At 36.2% G+C, this 27,790-nt stretch overlaps 1 protein-coding gene across 1 annotated transcript in view; it reads left to right on the top strand.

The window, feature by feature from the left end:
* The first annotated feature begins 3,358 nt into the window (after positions 1–3,358).
* Positions 3,359–27,790, top strand: part of ADAMTSL1 (ADAMTS like 1) — a 392,524-nt gene continuing 368,092 nt past the window's right edge. The window contains 4 exon segments of the mRNA XM_044657022.1: positions 3,359–3,517; positions 3,519–3,606; positions 3,609–3,640; positions 9,096–9,110. Of these exon segments, the coding sequence (XP_044512957.1) occupies positions 3,359–3,517; positions 3,519–3,606; positions 3,609–3,640; positions 9,096–9,110 (294 nt within the window).

Here is a 27,790-nt window from a genome sequence, read left to right as displayed (position 1 = left end):
TCTTGCACTATAAGTTCTATTTTCCCTTTGTAAAACTCTCATGAAGTCCCCTTTAGTTGTAGGTCCCTGTTAAGCTCCAAAGATTGGTGCATTTCAAGATTTCATTCCTAGAACATCTTTCTATTATGAGAGATCATTCTCTCAGAAGTGCCCTTCCCTTATATTCTGCTTTTTGATCTCCAAGACTTTTGTGCAAATTAAAAAGCCTGATGACTTTTTTTTTATGGAGAATGGAAGTAGTTAGGGTAACATTCTACCATAAACTCATTCATTCATTCATTCATTCATTCATTCATTCACTAAACAGAGATGCTCTAGATTCAGCAGATTACCACTGCACAGTACTTAGAATTTGGATTTAAATGTTCTGTCTCATACTTAGTTTTACAGGCAGAAGCTATGTAGGAGAATGTAAACTCCCTGAAGGCAGAAACCCATTTGTTTTTATCTTTGTATCCCCAGTACCACACATAGAGCTGGGAGGCTACCAATAAATGCTCATTAAATTAGTAGCCCTTGCTTCCTCTTCTCTGGGCATATGTGCCTGCTAAACACTAGATTTTAAAAAAAAAAAAACTTGTGATTTTTAAGAACTAGTTCTTAAAATTGTCCAAGAAAGACTACGAAAGGAGAAGTAGAAGTCCAAAGGTATAAAGTATCATTATACAATATATAATGTCATGAGTGATAGTTCATGGCAACAACTTTTTTTGAGTATAATGAGGATTTCAGATAACATCAGTAAAGAATTTAAGTCTAATCATGTTCTCTCATTTACTAGTATTAGCTAGTTTTTGAGAGATTTGCAAAGGAAATAGTTCTAAAACCAAAAAGAATATAGAATCAAGCATCTCTCTGTGTTTGGCATGTATTATCAGTTTTTTCCAAGTCTGCATGTTTGATCAAGAAAATCCAAGTGAATCTTTGTATGCCTCAAGTTTCCTAACAAGTTGGAAATAGGATTTTAGCAGCTTATCCACCCCTAATTGATATACCATATGTAGTAAGTAATCTGAGGTTAAACAACCTGCTTTTCCCCACCTTTTTTAACATGCAGGCATATATGTATATGAACTTGCTTGTATCCACATGCCTATTACAGCACCACGAAGTATTCCTCATGTTCCCTGATCAGGAAAAAAAAAAAAAGGTCAGGGTGGGGGAAGGGAAGCTGCATGGAAAATCATTCCTTTTTTCCTTTTTTTTTTTTTTTAAATCATTCCTAACACATTGTAGATATTGTGTATACTTCATTCTAGTATTCAGGATTGTACATTAGAAATCATTCTATGAAGAATCTCATTAAGGAAGTGTTTAGTTGATGTATATTAAATTTTTACTTGACATGTATCTGGGAGGGAAGGTAAAATTAAGTCTTAGTTTCACGCACAACGCTTTCATAAAAGATTAATAAAATATTTCTTTCATTCAAACAATTTTTATTTATTCAGGGTCTCATTTCCCAGTTTGGGGATTATCTAAGCATTATCAGGTTTCATGACTTCCTCCTAGTGCCATGGTCTACCTTTTATCCATTTCATTGCTCATCCTCAATTCCATTCAAAGATGAACATCCCATAATAGAATTTCATAGTTGGAAGTCACTTTGGAGGTTATCACATCCAAACGCTGTCACTGTCTCTCTGTCTCTGTAATTTATGTCTCTATTTCTTTGTCTCTTTCTGCTGCCTCTTTTTTTTCCATCCACATCTCTTCTCTCCTCTACCTCTTTCTTTTTCCAATTGTTATCTCTTCTGCTCTCTTCTCCCTTCCCTTCCTTCCTTTCCCTTTCTCTCTTCTCTTCTTCTCCTAAACATCTCACTTCCTTTCCTCTCCTTCTCTCTCCTCTTTTTCTGGCTTCCCTTCTCCTCTTCTCCCTTCTCATTTCTTCTTTCCTCCTCTTTCCCCTATGTTTCATCTCTTTCTCCTAGCATCTTCCTTTTCCTCTAATCCTCAGTTTCCTCCTTCTCCCCTTTTCTCTCCTCTATGTTCTCCTTCTAACATTTCTCTTCCTCTATTTTCTCCTATCTTTTACTATATCGCTCCCCTCCTTCCCCTCTCATCCCCTTCTACCTTCCCCTTCTTCTTTTAACATCACCCTTCCTCTCCTCTCTTTTTTTCCTACCTCTCCTCCCTTCCCTCCCCTTCTTTCTCTTTCCTTCCCTTTCTTTTTCCTTCTTCAAATATTTCCCCCTCCTCTTTTCTCCTCTCTTCTTTCCCTCCAGTCTCATCCAACGTCAACAGGCAAAAGGAGAGGAGGTAAAACTCCCATTACCCATTCTGCTACTTATAGTGGCTCTAATAAAAGTTTCCATTGGGCAGGAGGTTACTAGTTAGAGTGAAACTCTTGGGTTCTCTATGTATTTACTGCCATTTCCCCCTGTCCCACACTAACACAGCAAGCCTAAGGTTGACTTCATATCAAAACAGACTGTTAACCAAACCCAAATTAGAATGAATTCATCGTCATTGTTAGGTGCCCTTTGGAAAGTGAACAATCTGGATTTCTGCCTCTGCCTTGAAAATCCATAAAACCATGTTGCCTTTTTTGTTTGTGTGTTTGCACAAAAAGACAACTCTGCAATCATCAGGGGCTGAAATAATTAACACACGTATACCAGCCATTTGGGTTTGGAGGGAGGTAAGTTTCTAACACATGCAGTCAGTGTGCCTTCTCAACATCCAAAAAAAAAAAAAAAAAAAAGGAGCAACTTTATAGAGGAGGACTAAAAGTTGCACAGAATACATTTAAAAAACATGTTAAGAGAAGGCTTTTGTCTACGATTCTTTCCCTTTATGGCATATGTTATATATTGACAGGGATTAAGTTTCTCTCCTGAATGGAACAATACACAGTCACAAAGAGAGCTACTGTACTTTACCAAAATGACAAGAATAAACACAAACAAAAGGCAAACAGAAATATACCTCCCATAGAACTATCCAGGTTAGTTTAAAAGCACAGAGCTTTGCTTCAGCTGGGTAATTCTTCATCTTGTGCTCTTCTTTTCTTTATTTGCTGCTTTCTCTCTTCTTTCTTTTTTCTGCCTTCCCCCCCTTTCTCTCTCTCTCTCTCTCTCTTTCTCTCTGTTATACTTTCTCTGTACCCCTGGCTTTGTTATTCTGCATGTCTGATTAGCAGAAGCCTGATTGGCTGACTGCCTGCTCGGAGAGAGATTCCATTCAGCTTACCCCCCACCCATCCACCCACCCACCACTTGGTCAGGAAATGTGAGCTGGGCTGATGGAAGCTGATAGGCAGGACTGAAGTGTTAGCACCAGTACTGGATGTGACAGGAGGCAGAGGAGCACTTAGCAGCTTACAGTGTCCGATTCACATTCCGGCAAGGATCCAAGCATGGAACGCTGCCGTTGGGCAACTCCTGGCACACCGCTCCTCTTCCTGGCTTTCCTACTCCTGGTAAATTTCTTTTCATTTCAATACTTAGGTCTTACCATATACATTGTGTTATATATTAAGTCGCGTTATGTTTCGTTGCTGTTGTTGTATGTGAGGAGAAGTGTGCCTGTTACGTTTCCATCTTAAAGCGCCAGGTAAATTTGTTATCTCAGAGATTTAGAAAAGGAAAAGTTCCCCCCAAACTTCAACTCTCCGAGGGAAATCAAATCTTGGAGACTTGTCGTCATTGGTTACAGGTATAGAATGGTATCTTGAGATTAACTTGAGAAACAACATAAACTTGGGAGCTATAGACTGTATAGACGATGAGTTTGCATGCTTGGAATTTGGATAGCAGTCACTCTGAAATCAATGGTAATACACCGGAGTGTTCTGAACAGAGTTTTACTCTGGATGACTTCTGAGAGTCTTTTCTCTACTTTTAAAAAAATGCTCCCCTCTCCCAACACCTTTTGCATATGTATTGAGAAAGCAGGTAGAAAGGGAACTAGCTATTTTCTATGCAGAAAGCTCTGATGATCACTCATAAGAAAATAACTGCAAGTCATTCATAGATACAAGCTAACGCTAGTATTTCTAAGTTAAGGATTCTGCCTTTTGATCTCAGATATACTTGTACAGAAGAAATACCGTTGACTTTTTTTTTTTTTTTTGGAGATGGGGGTAGTTAGAGTAACATTCCACCATCAAACTGATAAGATAGATGCTGTAGAGTCAGTTGATCACCATTGCACACTGCCAGCATTTTGGACTTGAAGTAAATGTTCTGTTGTGACTCATACTTGGTTTTACAGGCAGAAAATGAACATTTACTGTCCAAAAAAAAATCTGCACTGAAAATATTAATAGCAATGCACATTTTTTTAAAACCAGAGTGTTCTGGGCAAGCAGCTTTGTAAACCTCATCTGAAGATTTGATTCCAAACTTTGCACACGCTGATTCCAAGCAAACGTGATTGCAGCCCTCCCTGTCACATTTATGGAATGTTAGTACTTCCTCAGAACAGCAACGAGCCCAACTAAAATATAAATGGTCCTGAGGAATTCATGGTACCAGTCTGTTTCATTCTAATTAAACCTTAGCAACACATGTCTACCCTGCTCCCTGGAAGAAGCTGAGCAAGGCACTGAAAGTAAATTGGGCATCTTGGAGGATATTCCTCATCAATAGTAATCACTTCCTATGTTGATATTATATATATTTATATGTTTTAACAAATTGCATTATTGTAATTCAGTAAACAGAATGTACAAATACTATAGAAAATATTTCTTTAAAAAGGACCGCAATGAATGCAAAGGCTGAATTCAGAGCAGTCCTGCTAGAAATAGAATTAGAAGGGAGAAAAATAGCTTGCCAACTATTAAGCATTCTATTCATATGTTGGCAATACATTTGCCATATTTGCTCCTTTCCATAGCTTGTGATTAGATGATTGGATAAGTAATTGTAAGGGAGCTCACTTGTGTTACTTGTGACGTGTTGCCTTTTATCCTGCCAGTTCTTGGCAAGGCTCAATTTATGTGATTAAAAAAACACATTTTTGGGAGACTTTTTCCACTTTCCTTTATTGTAAAGCAAATTGCCAGTAATATATTAGCTTATTTAAATACTCTCTTTTAGAAATGCACTCTGGATATGGTTTAGGGGGTGGGAATCTTATTCTTGAACCATCTTAAAGTGTATTTGCTATGATGTGAGTTAATGACATATATGTATGTCATTTATTATAAGCATCATCTTTAAATGTATATAACATCATGAGCAATCAGGAGCATATGTAAAAAGTCCTTTTTGCATGATTTACAAGCATTAGAGATATGCAAAGCTTAAATAAAGTAAATACGCACAGGAAAAGAATTAGACAGTCATTTGTACATAAATTTAAATAAATTATGAAATTGCAAGCTATTACTAGAAGAGAACTGACTAGTTTATGATTGCCAAGATTTCAAACTTGGAAAGTAACATTAAATGATAAATATCAACCCATGTACTCAGTTGCATGAAAGGAAAACACCACTACAGAAAATGCATTGACCTGTAAAATATCTTAGACCACATCTGCCTCGCTTGTCATAGTAACAACTCCTTTTATACTTTGATAGTGAAGAGAGTCCTGAAGCTAGAGTCAGACAACTTGGTTCAAGTACCTGCTGGCTTAGTGAACTTGGATATGCTCCTTGCTCTCTTTGTATCTTGGATTCCTCATCTGAAAAATTTAAACAGTAATAGTTGAACCACCTTCATCACAGAGTTGTTGTAAACCTTAATGAAATGTAAATGATTACTTTATAGGCTTTTTTTTTTCATCTTTAGCCATAGAGTCATATGAAACCTTTGTATAATTTGTGTACTTACTGAATTTCAACTCATTCAGGTGCTAAAGGTAGGAAGCCAGATGAATTATAGGTCTAATATAAAGTAATCCATTTGTCTGATCTCTGTTAGGTTTGGAACTAGAGTTAGCATCAAGTCAACACTACAGCATGTATGATAAAGCAGCATAACTAAGGGTTTCAAAAGCAGAAGCCTGTGATCTAGGCACTCTTATAAAGGCATTTTCTTAAGAATCCTTTTTCTTCTGGCTTGCAGAATGCCCTGTATCTCAAGTGGTATGCCCAGCCTCTACTCTGGAATCTCCTTTATTTCAGTAGTAGCTAAAAATCTCCAGCAAGGTCCTTGGTGATAAACTATTCTGTCAATGGGAAATGTGATCACAATGTTTTTTGAGACTTGAAACTAAAATTCTTCCATAGAGGGTCAGTTTTCCTGAGGGGAAAAAAAGAGGCCTACATGCCTTTTATATTTATTTAAGTATGGGGTCGGTCCATTTTTTTGCATATAAAACTCAAATATCTTATATTCTTTCTATCCTGGATATAAAAACTAGTCATTCAACAGATTTAACCTATATGTTCAATTCAAATAAAAATCGAATGGATAAAACTGATCCAAATCTTCCTATCCTCCTGCCTCTTTCTTCTCTACTACCCCCCACCTCCACACCTATTGTTTAACTTGAAGAGAATGTGGGTTAACACCATGACCAGCCATTGACATGTGCGTTCATCCAAATTTGAAGTCAAACCACTTCTTGTCAGAAAGGCATTTAATCAAATCTGCCTTTGCCTTTTACCTCTTTTCAGTGGTTTTCAGTTCTTTTGCCTGCTATTGTGAGGGTTGCAGGAGTAACACTAGGAATTATAATAAAGTACATGTGTTTTTCTGTTGAATTTCTTTTTCTTCTCTGCACTAATTTATACATGGAAACTAGTCAAACACAATAGCCCATTCCTTTCAGGCTCTCTGGCACTCTACTACGCTATTATCTAAGTCGATCTTTCTTGGATGCCTATAAGGACCATTAGCCTGTGGAATGAATGTTAAATTCCTTATTTACAGCTGAATGTGGCAAGGTTCACTCAGAGTGAGTGTGTGTGTATCTGCCTGTCTGTAACCCTTCATCAATCCATCTATTTCTATTCACGTGCTTATATTGTCTTTAAACCATACCCAAGGCATACTTCACATGAATCTATGGGATATACTATAGCATCTATTTAAAAAGTCATTTTCTTAATGTGTTTTCTATAGTTTCTTGTCTAGACTTGGTCAGCTAGATTTTTATTTTCTCAGGCTGCCTTTTTAAGTGTCTGAGTCTGTTCAGGGCCAGCTTCTGTCCTCTGTTTACTTCCATGGCTGTTTTGTGCAATATGGAGGATGGAATTTAAGACTTAGCACTTTATATCTCTCAAAGAAAGAGTCTCCAGTTCTTATTTTAAAAAAAGATTCTGTTGCCAAGTGGCATTATTCTCTAAGAAAGATATTGTGGATCACCCAGAATTAGCCTATACATACTTTTATGCATGTAAACATATAAGTATGAATAAAGGGCATCCTCTCAGAAGCAATGGTAACAGAAACTTGAGAAAGGCCTTTATTGAAGGCAGTGACAATGAAAAAAAATGGATTTTTAGGAATTTACCTCTGTCACTAAAGTATTTAGCTACCCATATACTCATTCACTTACTCTTCTTTACACCTCTCATTCTTACCATAGATGTTGTTATTTAGCTGAGGCAAAGATACTGAAGTGGTTGGCCATTTCTTTCTCCAGCTCATTTTACAGATGAGTAAACTGAGGCAAACTGGGTTAAGTACCTGCACAGAGTAACAAAACTAGTGTCTGATTTAAACTCGGGTCCTCCTGACTCCATGGCTAGTACTTTATCTGTAGCACCATCCAGCTGCCCCATATAATTACAGATGTTTCTTTTGTATTCCTTGCAAGAATGATATTAAGATGTGAAAGGTTCATTCCTTTCTGACTTAACCAAGTGAAGAAAGGGTTCTCCAAATCTTTTTTTTCTCTATATCCTCCTTTCTTTAGGCTCCAAGTAGCCATCCTTTCATGATTTTCAGTCTACCTTCTCCATTCTTTGTCCAGGCAATCTCTCACACACACTTAATACTTCTTGTGTTCATGGAGTGGTACCATTCTTAGAACCCAATTCCCAAGGGTATCTCAAAAATGATTCTGCTCTGGTCTCAATCTGTAAAACCCTTTTTGCTCTTCATATCCAATAAGTAGAGTAACACAGTAGTGACCTTTACAAAATAAAAACCTGGAAATGTCTGCTTTCTTAAGAGTCAAGAGACTCCCTTAACCATCATATGTGATCTAGATGATCACAGGGAAGTTTTATCTTGATCTTATTCTCAGATTGTAATTAATTTTCCTTCTCAGGAGAGCTGGCTTCCAACTTGAGATTTTCAGCAGTAAGAGGTGATTCCATGTCATTTTCTCCCTACATCATTAAACTACATGATGCAGTTAGAGTTTGGCTTGATTGGCAGTATTGGCTCACGGGAGCCTTAGGACTGGCATACCAAAGGTGATGTCAGGTCTCAAGGATCCTAATTGAAATACACCAACACAGCTGTGAGAGGCGAAAGCCTACTCACCCGGGAAAGTTGTTGCTATCAACCTCTTCTTTTCCACAAGCTCACAAATAAATGACTTAAGTCTCCCCAGCTCCTTCATTTTGAGATTGGGGGGGGGGGATATGCTAGACAAAAGATTAATATTCACTCTCCCCAGAGATATTGCTGACAAGAGCACTGTGCTTTACATGGGGTGCCGGCACATAATGTTTTTTGCTTCTCTGGAAAGTTCTAGAGTCTCTTATAGGTTCTTCCCTGTAAAGAGAGTGTCCCGACCAATGATGTATACTGACAGGTATACTGACAGAAAGGACAGACAGTTGGTCCTATGCTCATTGGTGGAAATCCTTGTGCGTTGTTGCTCTTTCATCCTGTATTTGTTCAAGTTCTCAAAATGGTTCACCAATTTCCTTCTTCTTTCTAGGCTCCTTGAAGAGGAGAAATTTAATTTCTACTCCTTTTGCGGAGAAAGATGATATTCATAATAGTAGTTCCATTGGATTTTAAGGTCCTTGAGGGCAGGCACCATCTTTTGTAGTATCCTTCTTCTGTCTCAAGTACTTCACATCGCCTGATATATGGAAGGAGTTTAGCAAATATTTATTGATTGATGGATTTCTTTAGCACTTTAAGGGGTATGGGGCATTTTTCTCAAAAATCCTTTGCAGATACATAAAGTAAAAGTTATTTTCCCCACTTTACAAATTATGAAACAAAATCTGAGAGAGAAATTTCCTCCAGGTGACACAGCAACCAAATGTTAAAGACAGATTTCAAATATCAAACTCCCAATTCCAAGTTGACTGTTCTTATCTTCTCTAGTAACATTATATTCATCTAACATCTTAAGGTTCGAGAAGCGCTTTCCTCACCACAATCCTGGACTATAATAGTTCAACTCTTTATATTATTTTACAAATGATGATGATGAATGTCAGAAAGGTAAAGTAACATCACTTATCCCACAGCTAATGAATGTGAGCACCAGAATTTTACATCTTGACTCCAAGTAAAGCACTGTTAACATATCTGTTCATAGGAAATGTGAATTAATGACTGAATGAATAAGATAGGTCATATCTACAGTATTGACCAAGAGTACTTTAGTAAGTTCTTTGTGGGTGGATTGGGCAAAGTGTGGGAGCACAGGCAGTAAGATAAGAGTATAAATTAGATGGAAAATATATATTGTCATCGAAAATATCCCAAACAGGGGATGGCTGGGTAGCTCAGTGGATTGAGAGCCAGGCCTAGAGACTAGAGGTCCTAGGTTCAAATCTGGTCTCAGACACTTCCAAGCTGTGTGACCCTGGGCAAGTCACTTAACCCCCATTGCATAGCCCTTACCACTCTTCTGCCTTGCTCCAAGACAGAAGGTAAGAGTTTAAAAAAAATAAAATAAAATATCCTAAACATTTTAAATGACATAGGAGTACTCTGCATCTGTACATCCTTCTTTGAGTAGACTTGAAAGGAATTCTTTTTCCTTGATGCAAGCCATAATTTTTTAGATATTTAAATAGCATAAAAGTTCTATTTTTTATTTTCTAACTCATAAAATTATATGTTTCTTGGATAAATTTAGTTCCCAATTTTTCTTCCATTTATTAAGTTTCATCTCATTAAGAAAAAAAGTCATTTACCAGGTGATTTTGAACATACTCACTATGTCTTGATCTTGAATAGGTCATAATTTTTTGAGCCTCACTTCACTTATATTTAAAATTAAACTAATTTTTTTTGTATTATCCATCTCATGAGACTGTACTGAGAATTAACTGAGTTTTTGTACATTAAGTGCTCTGCAACTCTAAAATTCAAAATGTATCATCATAGTAATTAGCAGGCTAAGCCGGAGAAAGCAATGGCATATTGGTTAGAAAATGGCTAGTCTTAGAGTTGAGAAGGCATAGATTGAAGTGCTGCCTGCAAAAAAGGAGTATTGTTACTTTAGGTGAGTTACTTAACATTCTCCTTAAGCAGCTCTCTAAAGTAACACTACATACTCATCCACATCAATGAAGAAATTCCTTCCACAGATGGACACGCGGGTCTAGATATCTCTCCCCAAAACTTGGATGTGAGGGAGGTTTCAAACTTTCACTGGATGTCTTTCTAAGTTACAGATGTCACAAAGTGCTAACATATGTATTCATGTTTCAGTCTCTCAAAAGGCCTTACTGATGTGGCTACTTATTCCATGGCTGTAGAAAGTAACCCATCCACAGTTAATAGTGCTACTACTTGGGGGCAGCTGGGTAGCTCAGTGGATTGAGAGTCAGACCTAGAGACAGGAGGTCCTAGGTTCAAATCTGGCCTCAGATACTTCCCAGCTGTGTGACCCTGGGCGAGTCACTTGACCTCCATTGCCTAACCCTTACCACTCTTCTGCCTTGGAGCCAATATACAGTATTGACTCGAAGACAGAAGGTAAGGGTTTTAAAAATAAATAAATGAGCAAATAGATAGATAGATAGATAGATAGATAGATAGATAGATAGATAAATTAATTTAAAAAATAGTGCTACTACTCTTCATTTTACATATGGGAAAAATTGAAGTTAGATTCTACCACTTTGTCTTCATAAGTCTTTGGTCTCTGTGGCTTGCGAGGTATTGAGTATTTGTCCACTCTGTGCTAAGCACTTTAGGGCATGCTTCAGACGTGCAAATGTGCCTATTACTAGTATTTGGCAAGGCTGATGTCTGTCTGTATTTTTATTTCTGATTACAGGAAAATTTGTGCATGAGTTCACTCTCCAAACATTTAGACCAGCAATCCTGGGAATGAATGAGATGGTGAGACCTAGGAAATGAGGAAGAAGAGGGAGACAAAACCATGAGAGGAAAAATTAAGTGTCACAGGACCAGGTTAGAAGTTTGAGCCCTAGCACCAAAGCATTGTACTGGACGATCCCAATAAAGCGGAGGTGGAAGACAAATGATAAAAAGGCAGAGTCTTGTAAAAAGAGATAATGAGAGGGAGTCTGACCTAAAGGGTTTCAAGAACTGAAAGAAAGTGTTCAAGAGACAGAGAAGGAAATTGACTCACAGATATTTAAAGAAATACAAAGGTGACTGCATAGAGAATAAAACCAAACTATGCCTTCTTAAGAGCTGTTGATCCTAAACAATCAGGCTAGGTTTTTCTTTCACTGGTGCATTGGATAATTTTTCATATAACTCATTTTGCAAGTTTTATTGGATTACTATTAATAGTTTTTTCCCAGAAAAAAAGGTTCTTCTATGATGGAAAGGTTGTGTGACAGGCTCTGGCAACAATATTATTTTCAAATGTTCCACAGGCAGCAGGGCTTGTAATCTATCATTAGCTTGTCTGCACTTGTGACAGATGCTATTTACAAACTTTCTTATCAGTATGTCATTTGAAAAAGTGATTCTTCATAAACAGTATAGCTATATACATATGTTACGTGTCGTTATTATTTCATGAGGATGAAAAGCTCTATTTTCAGCTTCTGATTGGTCATACTACCTTTATCCAGTTCTCAAGTACTTTGTTTTGTTGCTTTATTTTACATTGCTTTCATTTACAAAGACTGACTATAATAATAGGATATTGTTTGTGGAGTCATCTCAGTCTACTGAAGATGGGACCTTGTAGATTCCATACTTTCTATGAGCCTCAGAATAATAATTTATTATTATTATTATTAGTCTGTATCTCTGATTTGATAAGTGTAGAGAAACTCACAGTGTGGAAACTCCCTCCACTGATACAGATGGGAAAACTTCTTTCAAGGATGCTGGTGCAAATATTTATCTGTAACTTGTAGCTTTCTCAACCATAGAAAGTATACAGCTGGGGTTTGGGGGGAGGCATTGAGAGGTGTGTGGGGTAGGGAGTAGGAGACCAGATAGGGAGGAGGAAAAGAAGAGAAGAAGGAGGAGGAGAAATAGGAGGAAAAAGAGGAAGAGGAGGAGAGGAGGGAGAGAAAGGAAGAAGAGAGAGGAGAAAAAGATGGGGGGAGCAGGGGGAACAGGGAAGAAAGTGGGGACAGTGAAATAAGTCATGTCACTGAATGCTGCTGTATACACATAGGGAGAAGCAACACTATTTAAAAAACAGATCTTTCCCCATTTCATTAGTGCTAACGGTTTATTGGTCTGGTAGTCTAGTACATGTACAGCTTCAGAGTTAAGCTCAACTTTTGAGGGAACAACTTTCCTGTGATCAGATTTCTGCTATCTCAGGAACTGTCATTATGTGCTGCCAATAGTTGGGGGTGGGAGGAGGTTTCCATCCACTCTACCATAACTGGGACTTCATGCTGTCTGATTTCAATCAAAGCAGGTTCCAGTACACTTAAAAAATAGCAAACCTTTTTATGACATTTCATTTGCTTAAGCACAGTGATTAGAGAAGCTCATGCCTCCTGATCTAATTGGGCCTTTTCTAAAGTTCTTATTAAAATAATCAAAATAGCTACAGTGAAACCAGAAAGTATTAATGCCCTGGAGTGGGAAGAGATGGGAGATGGAGAGCAAGCACAAGCACGTGTGTGAGCACACACCGTTTATAATATAGGAGATTTATTCCACTTCTGAGGCAAGAAATTGCAGAACTCTAATAGTTTCACCACCTGTGAATTATTTGGGTATACCTCATAAGCAGGTTCTTTCTTCTATGCATGTAGAGAAATAAGTGGCATGTTCACCGGTTCTACACTACATTAATTTTCACAGACTTTCCATTTTCATCTTCATCTTCATTGCTTTTTCAGATTTTTTTCCAGAACTTAAGCCATTCCCTGTCCCAGGCTATGTTTGGAGAGACTTTCCCCTCCTTTCTTTGTGGGACTTTCTAAAGGAAAATCAGTCTGTCGCCAAAACGTGTTGGGACAAAGGGAGGGAAGGAGTGTGTGATAATGTAAGACATCCTGACAAAAATTCCAAGAACACTAAAGAAATGAGACAGGAAATTATGTGCAACATATAATAAATTCAAACTGTCCAATAAAATAAATGTAACTTGCTTTGTTCCCACACTGAGGTACTCCAGGGTGTCAGATTTCCCTACCCCACTTTGTAGGCTATAATCTCAGTCCCCATTTGAAGATTGCCAGAGTATTGTTGAAGTCTTGTACTTTGTCAGTAGAACCAGAAATGAAAAGGGGTAAAGGAAACAGTAAGTATTTCTTACTGATGTGGTGCTGAAATCCACCCCCAAAATTTTTTAATACACTCTTTTATTTTTTTTCTTCTGACTATTCAACTATTGAGATGTTGAGCAGTTATTTGACTTTCCAATTGATTTTGAATATATTTTTCTTGGAGGTACCATGTTTACAAATATTCTCTGGAATTACCATTTTCATAATAACTTTCACTGAAAATTAGAACTCCCATAGTATCAAGGGATCATTGGATATGAGAGCTGAGATGGATCTTTGAAACAATCTAGGACAATACCCTCATGTTACAAATAAGGAAACTGAAATCCACAGAAGAAAAAAGGATTTGTAAAAAAAAAAAAAAAAGTAATAACCACTGACAGAACTGGGTCTAAAACCTCATTATCTTGCCTGTTTTCCTTGCCTTCTCTGGCCACTCAGCTATGTTACCCATATATCTTCTACTTCATATGTCTATTGAAGAATACACATGGACCACTCCACCTGTCTCTTGAAGATAGTATCTAGATTCATTTTAATGAAAAAACACCATGGCACATTGGAAAGATGCCTAGATTGGTCATCATAGAACTCAGGTTCAGATCCTGGCTCTGCCCTAGACTATACATTGGTGATTTCAGTTTACCAATCTCTACCTTGGTTTCCTCAACTATAAAGTAAAGAAACTGAATTGAATGACCTCTAGGGTCCTTTCTATATTGCTTGCTGGTTGTTCTTTATATTCAAAGAGGAACAAAATGACATTACTGCTTTTGACTGGCACATAAACTGAATTTAAGTGAGACACAGGTGCACAAAGTCATCAGCCTCACTTTCTCTTCCAGAGTCATCAAAGTTCAATGGCAAGAGTGTGGTTAGACATTAGAGAAGCCAAAGTCATCCATCTCATCTTGAGCTTTCACCAATCACCTTCGTATATACTAAGATTCAGTTAAACAATGGTTTGTTGGGCAGAAAAATACTCAAAGTCCTAATCATATGTAAAGAAACCAGGTACAAATCAGAATGAAGCCAAGAAAATTACTTTGAAATAAAACTTGGGGCATAAACCTATTTTATGAACTTAGAGGTATTATGATATAATACTTGGGTCTGTGATTATTAAAATGGGTTATTTCCTGATTTAGGCACAAGGTTTCTAGGGCCTCATTCTTTTTACTTATATAAGGTAATAAACATAGAGATGCTGTGGTAGTTGAATAGAGAATGCTGTCAAAGGATTATAAGTTTCTGAAGTATGGGACTGATTTCATCCAACCCCCTCATTTTCTAGACATGAAAACTAAAGACCAGAGAAGTGACTTCCTCTAGGTCACATAGGGAAATTAATGTTAAAACCAGTACTTTCACCAAGTTCTGATTCCAAATCTATTCTTCTTTCCAAGGTAAAAAAAATGGTTGTAGTCATTATATAATCACTTGTTACTACATCTTTTTTACATGTGATCACAAAAAGAACCAGGGTGTGGGGGAAGTGGAATAAAAACTGGTAGTTTAAATTGGTTTTAAATTACTGTCAGGATACTACTTCCTTTATATTGTATATTTAACTACTTGTCAAAGAAAAGTAGACTTTGCCTGAAGAAATAGACACATTAATTCAGGATTTATAGTGATTAAATTAAAAATGTGTTATAAAAACTCATAAGACTGATGTTTAAGATTTCTCTAGCATTATTATATTCATTCTCTCTGGTTCTGAGATTCTTTTTTTTTAAATTATTATTATTATAACACTGGAACCTGAGCTTAGTGAATGGGAGTTCTTTTTCTTCCTATTTATTTTATGCATAAACACCAGCCTCTAAAAAGTTGACACTGCTTGATAAAATATAACGAGACTCCTAAAAACTCCTCATTAAAGGAAAGAAAATGCCTACTACCTAGACACTGAGTAATTAACAATTGATTTTTCCCAGAAAAATTAGATACATCTTTGAAACTTGGTATTTAGGCTGTGCTTGCAATGTATTTGGGAGCTTCCTAGTCACCATAATGACCTCAGCTTTTTAACTAGAGGAGCTTTCTCTTGTCTCAATTTCCTCTGTCATCTCCATGCTCTTAAATGTTAACCTATTTGGAAAAAACAATGAAGGAATCCATTTTTCCCTCCTAAAGTTCTTTCCAGATGACATTGAAATGGATACTCTTAAGACTCTAAACCAGGGTCACTTATGTTCTCTTTTTTTTTTTTTTTCAGGAAACCTTCATGCATTGCTTTGTAGAAGCATTTTTTGGAAGGGACTCTGGTGAGGGGAATTATTTACACTTTTGTCATAAAAATTAGTCATTGATCCAGGACAATTAGCTTGTGTCTGCATTAGCCATGTCACAGACCACACTCCTCTGTTAGTAAAATATTTGAAAGAGGATCATTGATTCAAAACTGGAACAGACTCCAGGGTTTATCTGATTTAATCTCCCTGTTTTATAGGTGAGGAAAATGAAACTTAAAGAGACTAAGAAATGCCCAATTTCACACAAAGTGAAAGTAGCAAAGCTATGATTTGAACTCAGATTCTCTGGTTCTAGAGTCAGTGCTTTTCCTCCATACCACATTGACTCTTCTTAGTTTTAGGCTGTTGGCCATGAGGAAAATAAACCAAGGCAGCAATGATGTGTCAAACAAAATCTATTATCATCCTACCTTTCCACCCAGGTCTGAAATTATTCTCCTCCATTTACTCTGTACTGCAGATATTGGTGTGACCTAGAAAGAATACTTTTTTTAAGTTTCAGTTTTGTGTTGAGTAGTAAATTAGATTATCTCAAAGATCTCTTCTAGTTCTAAGTCCTATGATCATATTATTTTTTTCTCTTGTCTGCCCTCCCAATATGCCCAGTGTTTAATACTTAGATGCTTTTGTTCCTGCCATTCCCTATTATATATGAGCCTTCCCTACCCATCTTTTCCAGCTAAATTCCTATATATCCTTTAAAGCTCACCCTAAATGTTGCCTTCTCTATAAAGCCTTCACCAATCCAGCCAGTGAGTATCAAGCTTCTCTTTCAATGGGAAATTTTAGTAACTTCTTAGTGGATCTGGACAGGGTCTTCTTAAACCTTTTTTTGTGTCCTGGGCCCCTTTAGCAATCTGGTGGACTGGCCTAAGTCAGAAACTGAGAAGTACAAAGCTGCTCTATCCTTGGAACACTCCCAGCCCTGGGAAAATTAGGGAGATCATCCCCAGGATGGGTGAATTAGGGAGACCCAGTATAAAATAATAATGGAGAGCTAAAAGGAATCTGAGAAGTCAGAGTTCAATCTCCTCTTTTTACATAAGAGTCAACTAAAGCACCAAAGCACAAAAAGGTTGTGACTTGCCCAGGGTAGCAGTGTCTGAAGAAGGATTTGAACTCGGTTCTTCCTGTCTCCAAGTCTAGTATTCTATCCACTGTAACACAGTGCCCCAAGCAGCACAGTTATTATTATCACTGTTTTACAAATGGGAAAACTGGCATCCGCAGAAGTGAAGGTTAAGCGTTTGACCTAAAGTTACACAGCTGGGTAAGTGTTTGAGCTAGGATTCAAACCCAGGACTCCTATATCCAAATCCAATGCTCTTTCAGCCACCACATGTTGTGTTTCTAAGAAGTATAAAACAATTATTTGTATATCAAATCAACTACCCTCTTTCTTTATAATTTGAGAGATGTGCTCTCCCTGACAAATCTCTCCTCTCCATACACACACACACACACACACACACACACACACACACACACCACACACACACACACACACAAAACTGAGCTTAAGAAATATAAAAGTCACCCAAAGTTGCTTCAAGGAGGTGCCTTTACCATTATTCAGTTTATGTAAATTCACTTCTCCCACATTATCTCTACACAAAATTACTCAGTCCAGGAGAAGGATAGCTAGTAAAAGAGAGACCCTGAAGATGCAGAAACATTAAAAATCTGCATAGCAAAGATACTTGCTTCTTTGACAGTTCCCCACATCAGTAAAGTCAGATGAGAGACAGAGAGAGAAAGAGACAGAGACAGAGAGAGATAAACTTATATAGATATGTGTATATATTATATAGATATACATACATCTGGGCACTTAATAAATACTTGTTGCTTTGACTGGTCTTATATGGGATTTAAATAGGACATTAAAGTCCTCTGTGTGCGTGTACGCATGCACATATGAACACGTATTAATGAGTGAAGAAATAGCAATTAAGCATTTACTTAGTGCCACATACTGTGCTAAAATACTAGGGATTAAAAATACCAAAAGTAAAGGTAGTCTCTGCACTTAAGAAGTTTACAATTTTTTTAAACCCTTATTTTCCACCTTAGAATCACTACTGTGTATTGTTTCCAAGGCAAAAGAGCAGTAAGCAGAGGCAGTTACATGACTTGCCCAGGGTCACAGAATTAGGAATTGTTTGAGGCTATATTTGAGTTTACATTTTAATGAAGTATACAACCTGTTGAGGGGAGTCTTATTTTAATACAGGAAGTTATTGAAATGGTAAGTAGAGAAATAGATTGATATACCCCAGAAAGAACATGAAAGAGTTGATTTGATCAGAACTGAAAGTAAGAGCAAAAGTAGGAAAGGGTACTGGAAGGGAAATTTGGTTGATGAGGAAAAAGAGAAAAAGACAGAAGAGTCAAAAATAAAATGAAGTATGATTTGGACTTTTCCCAGAATAGTGTTTCAAGAGAGGCAGTCATCCATCAGGATGAAAGGAGGCTCTAGAATAGAAGCATCTGCAGGGCAGGAAGGAGGCTATCAAGACTATAGAGTGTATGGCTGGAGGTTTGGAGTAAAGTTCATAGTCACAAATGCATATGCATATATATATATTTGTATATTTATATTACTCTGTTGAGAGAGAGTCAAAGCTAAGTTTTTCACAGTTGGTCATCATTACAATATTGCTATTACTGTATACAATGTTCTCCTGGTTCTGCTCACTTCACTTTGCATCAATTAATGAAAATATTTCCAGTTTTTCTGACACCATCCTGCTCATCATTTCTTATACCAAAATAGCATTGCATTATAATTATACCACAACTTGTTCAGCACTTTCCCAATTGATAGACATCTTCTCAATTTCTAATTATTTACAGCTACAAAAAAAGCTGATATATATATATATATACATATATATATATATATATATATTATCAAGGTACTTTTCTCTTTTCTTTGATCTCTGTGGAATACAGATCAAGTAATGGTATTGTTGGTTCAAAGGGCCTACAGTTCATAGTCCTTGAGACATAGTTAAAAATTGTTTTCCAGAATTGTACCACTTCACCATTCCACCAATGGTACATCAATGTAACTATTTTTCCACTTCCTTTCTGCATTTAACATTTTCCTTTTCTGTCATGTTAGCCATCCTGACAAGTGTGAGATAGTATCTTGGAGTTGTTTAATTCACATTTCTCTAATTAGTAGTAATTTTGAACATTTTTGTATGACTCTTGATAGCTTTGATGTTTTCTTCTGAAAATTGCCTGTTCAAATCTTTTGACTCTTTATTAGAATTTACCAAAAAATAAAAAATACCTCCCAAACTCAAGGAGTTAATACCCCAAGAGAGATAACAATTTACCACTAATCTTATAGTCATAAAAAACCCCACCTTATTTAAAGTCAAGGCTTTATCACGTAATAGTTCTATTTCCTTTCTGTTATCTTTCCCAGCTCTTTTTAGTAGCCTTCCTTTCATGTGTCACTAATAGAGTGTTCCAAAAGTCTTGGTGTAATTTTAAACTATTAAACTGTGAAACTATAAAACTGTGTAAAAGCCTTCAAACAACTCTAATTCTAATTTCTCCTACAAGAAATGTATCATCTTTTCCTTTTACACATATTATGTAGTTTTACTTTGAAACAAATACATATTAATAACAATAATTTATATTTATATAGGATGGCATAATAAGAGTGCACAAGACCTGGAATCTGGATGACCTGAATGTCTTAGACGCCTACTAGCTGTGTGACTTTTAGAAGTCAATTAAACTCTATTTGCCTCCATTTCCTCAATTGTAAAATGAAGATGTTAATAGCACCTATCTCCTAGGATTATTGTGAGGATCAAATGACAGGTACTTAGTGAGTGATTATTTCCTTCCTTCCAAATGAAGCCACAGGTCCAGACCTTTTTATTTTCATTTATATAACTTATCTAATCGAAAGTCGATGTCACAGTAGCTTGACATAAGCATAAATGAAAAAGAAGAGCATATATATTATCTAATACAGTACTATTTACATAGAAATAACCAATAGCAAAACCCAATGTTTATGAGTGCCATTTTACTCACTGTAGTGGTTATCAATTAGTTGGTAGGATTGGAGGAAGTTTTTAAAACAGAGGACTTTAGAAAAGAAAAACACTTATACTTCATTAATCCATTCTCCTCATTTTATCATTGAGAAAATTGAGAATCCACAAGATTAAGTGTTTTGCCTAGACTTTATAATTAGTACCATAGCCTGGATTTGAACCCACATCCTCTGACTTCACTTCATGTCTACTCAACAATACAGACTTCCAGGATATCTTTTAAGGAAGAAGGCTCCAAATAGGGTCAGTCACTTTTATACTCTGGTAGGCTTATAATTGATCCTACTTGAGAAGATTTTAAGTAACAAAGCTAAAAATGGAATTTATGTTTTCTGATGCTAAAACCAGTATTCTTGCTCCCAGAAGAAATTGTTTCCCCCATTGCATAAGAATGGGAAAAAAATATTGCTTCAACATGGGAATGGAAGGACTCTCCTACCAAAAGTCTAAGGAGCTGGTATCTAGTCCTGACTACATTAGCAAGATCAACTATCTTAAAGAAGTTACTGACTCTTTTGGTAGCTTCTTTTTTAAAAAAAAACTCTTACCTTCCATCTTAGAATCATTACAGTGATTCCAAGGCAAAAGAGTAGTAAGGGCTAGGCAATGGGGGTTAAGTGACTTGCCCAGGGTCACATAGCTAGGACAGGTCTAAGGCCAGATTTGAACCTAGGACCTCCTGTCTCTAGGCCTGGCTCTCAATCCTTTGAGCCACCCAGCTGCCTCCTTGAGCTTCCTTCTTTGCAACTACAAAATAGAGAAGAATAGACTAAATGATCTAAAAGATTCTTTTTAGTTCTCAGTTTGTGGGATTCTATGGATAATGGTTTCCATTGATGAATAAAGAAATGGAACAACGGTAAAAAGAACACTGAGAAGGTTTAAGACAACATGGTAGAGGTCCACTAAATGACAAGGTAGTTGGAAGGGAAATGTGATGCTTATGGTCACCTAGGAATTACTGGAACTACATTTATCATTAGTAATGTAATGAAAGGAATGATGTGTTCTCAAAAGAATGAGAAAATGTTGTCAATTATGGCTATTGTCAAGCCATAATGCATAATCTTGATTTGGGGGAGAGATCTGGGAGGTAGAGAATTTGGTAAAACATAGTCAAAATGGTAAGACGATCCAAAAATATGCTAGAATACCCTCTTTTTCTCTGTTTAATATAAAGCTAGCTGGAAATTTGCCAACCATGCTATTCAGATATATTGCTATCATCTGTGATTAAGACCTATTTGAGTATTCTTTATAAAGTGATTTTAAAGTTGAGACCCATACAATTGGAGTCATGGTTAATGTAGCTATAGGTATATATTTCTCCTGTCTACTATAATAAATAGTAAACATAATATGCTGTTGCAAAAAAAAAAAAAAAACAAATGCTATATATCAACTGAAAGAATGTAGCAGACTAAATAAACTCAAACATGGATGCTTATTTTTAATCAAGTTAGAAGTTTCTTTTTTAAACTTTCAAAAGAGAATGTTTTAATAAATACTAAATATGAAGTTTTTTATATTTTATACAATTTTACAATTCACAAAATAATCAACACTTTCTTAATGCATTTGTCTCTAATTTAACCTGTATATATAGTGTTTGTATATAGTTGTTTACATGTTGTGAGCACCCTAAGGACAAAGACTCTCTTTTGCCTTTCTTTGTGTCTTCAACCCTTGGTATATAGTGCCTGGCACATAGTAGGCACTTAGTAAATGCTTTTTGACTTAATTTATCTTTTATGGGTTCTAAATAGTACATTTGAGTCCCTTATTAAGTTTCATTGCTGATAAGTAAATGCTATTATTCCCTAGGCAGCTGTATTACACAGTGAATAGAGCACTGGACCTAAAGTCAGGAAGACCTAAGTTCAAATCCAGCCTTAGATATTTATTAGCAGTATGACACTGGGCAAGTCACTTAACCATGTTTGCCTCAGTTTCCTCATATATAAAGTGAACTGTAGAAGGAAATGGCAAACCACTCTAGTATTTTTGCCAAGAAAACCCCAAATAGGATCATGAAGAGTCAGACATGATTTAAATAAAAGAACAAAAACAACTTCATTCTCTAGGGCCATGGTGGTGAACCTATCACATGTGTACCAGAGTGGGCTCTCAGAAGTCTCTCTCTGTGGGCATGCTCACCATCACTCTAGTACAGAGTTGGCAAGAGTTCATTACTAGAAAGACAGAGGCTGGAATACTCCCCTCCTTCTCTCCTCTCTCTCTCCTGAGGACATTTCTCATATCACCTGCCCCTCTAAAACCTTCTCCATCACTGCTCTAGCGTATTTGAATCTAAAAACTATAGGAATGAAACTTGAAGGAAAGAATTGTAGCTATCTGTTTGGGAGGAAGTTAATTATAGAGAAGGATGGCAGAGATGAAGTGAAGGGCCTTTCAGGTATCTATGAAATCATACCTTCCCTATCTTTTTTCTTATAAATTTTAAGTTGGATGCAAATTTTTCTCAGTTGCCAAAAATGGTTGTCCTTACCCTGAGGATTTGGAAATAGAGGTAGGGGAAGACCTAGAGAGGTCCCCTTTTGTTATGCTATTCTTATCACTGGTATATCAGAAGCCATTTATCTGCATTGAGTGCCTTTAAGACTTTAGGATATGGTACTTAGGTTCAAACTTGAGGGCTGTATAATACATTCAGCACATATAATGCTAGTAGGTTCTGCTTTCTTTTCCAAAACTCATTATTTAGGAAATTCACCTGTCCCTTAAATTCCTTGGCTTAGAGCACAGTATACATGTGGAACAATAGAGGTAAATTGAATTCAGCTTTGAGTCATGAAGTAGCTTGGACTTTTCAGAGAGTTAAAGGAATTTTATGAAAAATATCTCAAGGGGGTGTTTCAGTTTTTCTGGTTTTTTTCCTCCGGGCTTTCTTCTTTGTATATAGAAAATGTGTTCCAAGCTTTCCCTCATAATATTAGTATTACTTATAGATTTAATGACTTTTGCCTGTTGACAGTGAGTGAAATATTTTCCACATTAACCTAAAAGTTTACTTTAACCATATCTTGATGTCCAGGTATGGGTAACGAAATTGAAGAGTGAAAGATTTACAGATCACTAGAAGGTAATAAAAAGAACTGCACTACAACATTCTAATGGGAATTAGAGCAGGAAGTTTCTTAAGTTACTTGATAGTAGCAACCTGAGTATTTCCGTAGCCTTCAGGCTGCCTTTTTTTTCTGTCATTACTTTTTGAAGGAATGTTATAACTAGTGTAATTGAAAATTCATTCTTAAGGGTATAAGTGACTTGGGTTAGTTAACCTGGAAAAAGGAGGGTCCCAGGATGACAATAATAATTTCAAAGTTTATAAAGAGAAGTAGTGTATTACAGTGGTTGTGAAGACTGGTTTTAGAGTCAAGACATCCTAGATTCAAGTCCTACCACAATTGTGCAATATTGGGCAATCTCTCAGTCACCCAAGGCACCTCTTTAAAATTATAAATGACAAAAGGGGTGTGGGAGTTGCATTGGTAAACAGAATTTCTAAACTATAGTTCCTTACATTAATGAAATCACAATTCTAGATGTGCCTACTCCATCCAAAAAGAGTCTATGAAATTTTATCATAACACCAACTAATTTTGCTACAGTATCAAAATTACAAAAAGCTGGATTATATATTCAGAAGACTTATTGATAGGTTTATTTCAAATTTAGGGGGATTACTTGTTACCTACATGACTAAGAACAAATCATTTAATTTCTTTGAAGCCCCTTTTCTACATCTGTCAAATAGAGTTTGTTGGGAGGACCTCAGAGATCCCTTTCACTCCTCCGAGAGGGGCAGCATGGTGAAGTAGAAGGTGAGTGGCTCTTGGAGTTAAGAAAAACCTGAGTTCAGAGACTGTCTCTCTGAACCTGGGCAAGTCTTACCTTCCCCTCAAGGACTAAAAGTTGTAGAACTTTTGTCTTTCTGCATTTCTAGAGAAGACTTCCTCTTGCATATTTAACAAAAAGATAAAATCACTGGGCAGGTTCAAATTGAACAGCAAAAAAGATTAAATTTATTGACTATAGGGACTCTGTCTTGTAATTTTGCATTCCCTTTATCACCTAGCACAGTGCTCATAATTCTCCATAAATGTGTTGATTAGTTGGTAAAGAGCAGGAATCAGAGAACATTGTTGTATTTCGTTTGCCAAATTAGTCAGTTGATGCTTAGGTAGACAGTAAAAAAAATTGTGTGACCCTAATTAGATTATTTACTTAGAAATGTGTAGCACAGAAAAAATGTGAATGGAAGAGAAGAGGCCATAATAGTTGTCCACAAATTTTTGCAAATTTGTCCTATAACAGGACTAGATTCATTCTACTTGTCTCCAAAGAATGGAATACAGATTAAAGGTGATAATTATAGGTAGACAGATTTCAATTCCCCCTAAAATGAACCACCCTTTCCTGGAGCTAATGGGTCTCATCTTATTGGAGATTTTCAAATCGGAACTAGATGACTGTTCATCAAAGAAGAGATTCTTGTTCAGGTCTGGTTTGGACTAAAGAGCTTCAAAGTTTCATTCCAATTCTTCTATGATTCTGTTAAAAGCATAATTCTTAGTAAAACTAAAGGATACAACTAAAGATATGGATTCCTTATTATGGAAAAGTATTGATTTCTTCTAAAACTGTGCATCAAAAGCTACAAGTACAAGTACAAGAATTTTAGGGAAACCAAATTATTTTCTTGAACAAGGAAGGCTATAATCTCTGAGTTGAAGATATCCCAAAATTTGAGAAGAGAAACAAAATACAATAAATCCATATTATAACAAATCTAAGCAACTTGTAAATTTTAAATCATCAGTTTTGGTTTTTTTTACACATTCTATGATATTTATGTGGGAGCCAAACAGCAAATAAACATTGATTCATTAGCATGTCTTTTTATCCTCCATCCCTTCTAGCATTTGTCATTTCTGATAAATGCATGGTAGTACTTCAGAGTTGTTTAAATTTCCCATTTGCTAATCAATAGTGTTTAATGCAATTTTTCATATTACTATAACTAGTTGTGATTTCTTCTGAAAACTTCCTGTTTAGATCCTTTGACCATTTATCATTTGGGAAATGGCTCTTATTTTTATAAATTTGTCTCAGTTCGATTTGATAAATGAGATCTTTATCAGAGAAACTTGCTGTAAAAATTTTATATTTATTTTTTTTGTATTTTTTAGCAAAATGTAGTTTCCTGCATTATTCCTTTTAATTAGACCTATTTTTGCTTTAACTTTGTCTGGGATCTAATTACTAGCCTTGTCTTTCCTTAGTTTAGCTGAAGCATATTACAGTCTACTCTAGCCCTTTATTTTAACTCTGTGTGTGTGTGTGTCTTTCTATTTCAAATGTGTTTCTTGTAAACAACATATTGTTGGATTCTGATTTCTAATCTATTCTGATATCTGCTTCCATATTATGAGTGAACTTCCCATTCACATTTGTAGTTAGAATTACCAACTGTATTTTATCCTCTATCTCATTATCTTCTATTCCTTCTTCTATCTCTTTTTTTATCTTGTCCCTTCTCAAAAATCTATTTGTTTCTAAGTACTACCTCCTTAAATCTATCCTCCCTTTTATCATCTTAGACCCTTTCTCTGATCTCCTTCCTCTCCTATTTGCTAGATGGGTTTATATACCCAATTAAGTGTGCATATCTATTCTTCCCTCTTCAAACCAAATCTGATGAGAATGAGAATTATTGCCTGCCATCTCCCCAATTTTTCCCTCCACTATAAAAGCTCTTCCTCATGCATCTCTTTTATGTGAAAAAAATTTGCCCTATTCTATCTCTCCTTTCTCCCAGGGCATCTCTCTTTCTTTCTCCTTCGTTATTTTGGACATCATTCCAAGATGATTGACACATGTTTATGCACTCTGTCTATGTAAACTCCTTTTCACTGCCCTAATAATGATAATATTCCTAGGAGTTATATGTATCATCTTCCCATATAGGAATGTAAAGTTTTATTTTATTCAACTGTTTATGATTATTCTTTCACACTTATCTTTTTATGCTTCTCTTGAGTTTGAATGTCAGATTTTCTATTCAGCTCTGTTCTTTTCATCTTGAATGTTTGAAAGTCTTTTATTTCATTGAATATCCATTTTCTCCTCTGAAGGATTAAGCCAGTTTTGCTGGGTAGCTGATTATTAATTGTAATCCTATCTCCTTTGCCTTCTAGAATATCACATGCCAAGTCTTCCTCTCTTTTAGGGTGGAAGCTGCTAAATCTTGTATAATCCTAACTGTGGCTCCATGATATTTGAATTATTTATTTCTGGCTGCTTAGAGTTTTCTCATTGACCTTTGAGCTCTGGATTTTGACTATAATATTCCTAGGAGTTTTCATTTTGTGATCTCTTTTAGGAGGCGACAATAATTTTTATTATACCTTTGGATTTAAGATATCAGGGCAGTTTTTCTTTATGTCTATGTTTTTCTTTGATCATAGCTTTCAGGTAGTCCAATAATTCTTAAGATATCTCTCCTCAAACTATTTTCCAGATGAATTTTTTTTCTAAAAAGTTATTACACATTTTTTTTATTATTTTGACTTTGTCCTATATTGTCTCTTGATCTCTCATAGAGACACTAGCTTCTACCTGGCCATCATAATTTTTAAGAAATTATTTTCTTTAATGAAATCTTTGTACCTTTTTTTCCCCTTTGGCCTATTCTTCTTTTTATGGAGTTCTTTTCTTCAATAGCACCAACTCCACTCAGTACCAGCAAAGGGTCCCCTCTAGTCTCTTTCTCACAAGTTGTCCAATCCTCTTAGCATCTCTAGGCTTGGAGCTCCTAAAGCTTCTTCTGCTGTTGTGGCCATTGGTGCTCCTATCATATGTGGACTCTATGACCATCCATAGTAGTGTCATAGACCTCACTTGAAGACCTAAGTTTTCTTAAGCCAGAAAAATATCTCACCTTGATCTTTTGTTGGCTCTGCCACTCTGAAATTTAATTTGAGGTGATGTTTTAAAAGGTATTTAAAGAGAATGTTGAAAGAATTCAGCTAGGTTCTCTTTTATCCATCATCTCTGCAAATAAATATTATGAGGAATGTGACTTAAGATACAAGCATGTGACATAAATAGGATGCTGCAGGTCCCTTGCAGTGGCTTATGCCTTAAACATGTACTTTCTTCATCTCTTATACAATCTAGATGGCATAGTATATAATAAATAACATACTTATAAATGATATTTATTAATAATAATTCCAAAATGAGTTAAAAATCAGTCAATAAGGGCAGTTGGGTAGCTCAGCAGAGTGAGAGTCAGGCCTAGAGACAGGAGTTCCTAGGTTCAAATCCGACCTCAGACACTTCCCAGCTGTGTGACCCTGGGCAAGTCACCTGACCCCCATTGCCCACCCTTACCTCCTCCACCTATGAGCCAATACACAGAAATTAAGGGTTTAAAAAAATCAGTCAATAATCAAAAAGTTTATGAAGTGTCTGCATCTACACTAGGTGATATGTGATATAATGAATATAAGACATTATTCCTCTATTTAGGAAAGGGTCCAAAAGAGAAATGTTTCAGGCTCTGGACTTTTCTGCCATGCTTCAGTAGTCTTCTCTTTTCTCCCATGTTGCCCTCCTCTCACATTGTTAAATTGCTCCTGAAACCTCCATTTAAAGGATAAGACCAAACCAGCCATCCTTCATTCTTCAGACTTGTCTACCATATCCCAGTGTGGTAACTTCTCTCCCCTACAACTTTACCCTCCCTTTTATGTATTGTCTTTCCCTATTAGAATGAAGCTCTTTGAGTGGGGTGCTGTCTACTTTATTTCATTTTTTAAATTTTTTATATTTGTATGCCTAGCAATTAGCCAAGTGACTGACTCTTAGCAGGAACTTAATAAATGTTTGCTTATTTCCAATCTCAAAGAGTT

The sequence above is a fragment of the Gracilinanus agilis genome, chromosome 1, assembly GCF_016433145.1.
Source record: "Gracilinanus agilis isolate LMUSP501 chromosome 1, AgileGrace, whole genome shotgun sequence".
In the NCBI taxonomy this organism is placed as follows: Eukaryota; Metazoa; Chordata; class Mammalia; order Didelphimorphia; family Didelphidae; genus Gracilinanus; species Gracilinanus agilis.
This window is presented reverse-complemented; position numbering and strand designations above follow the sequence as displayed.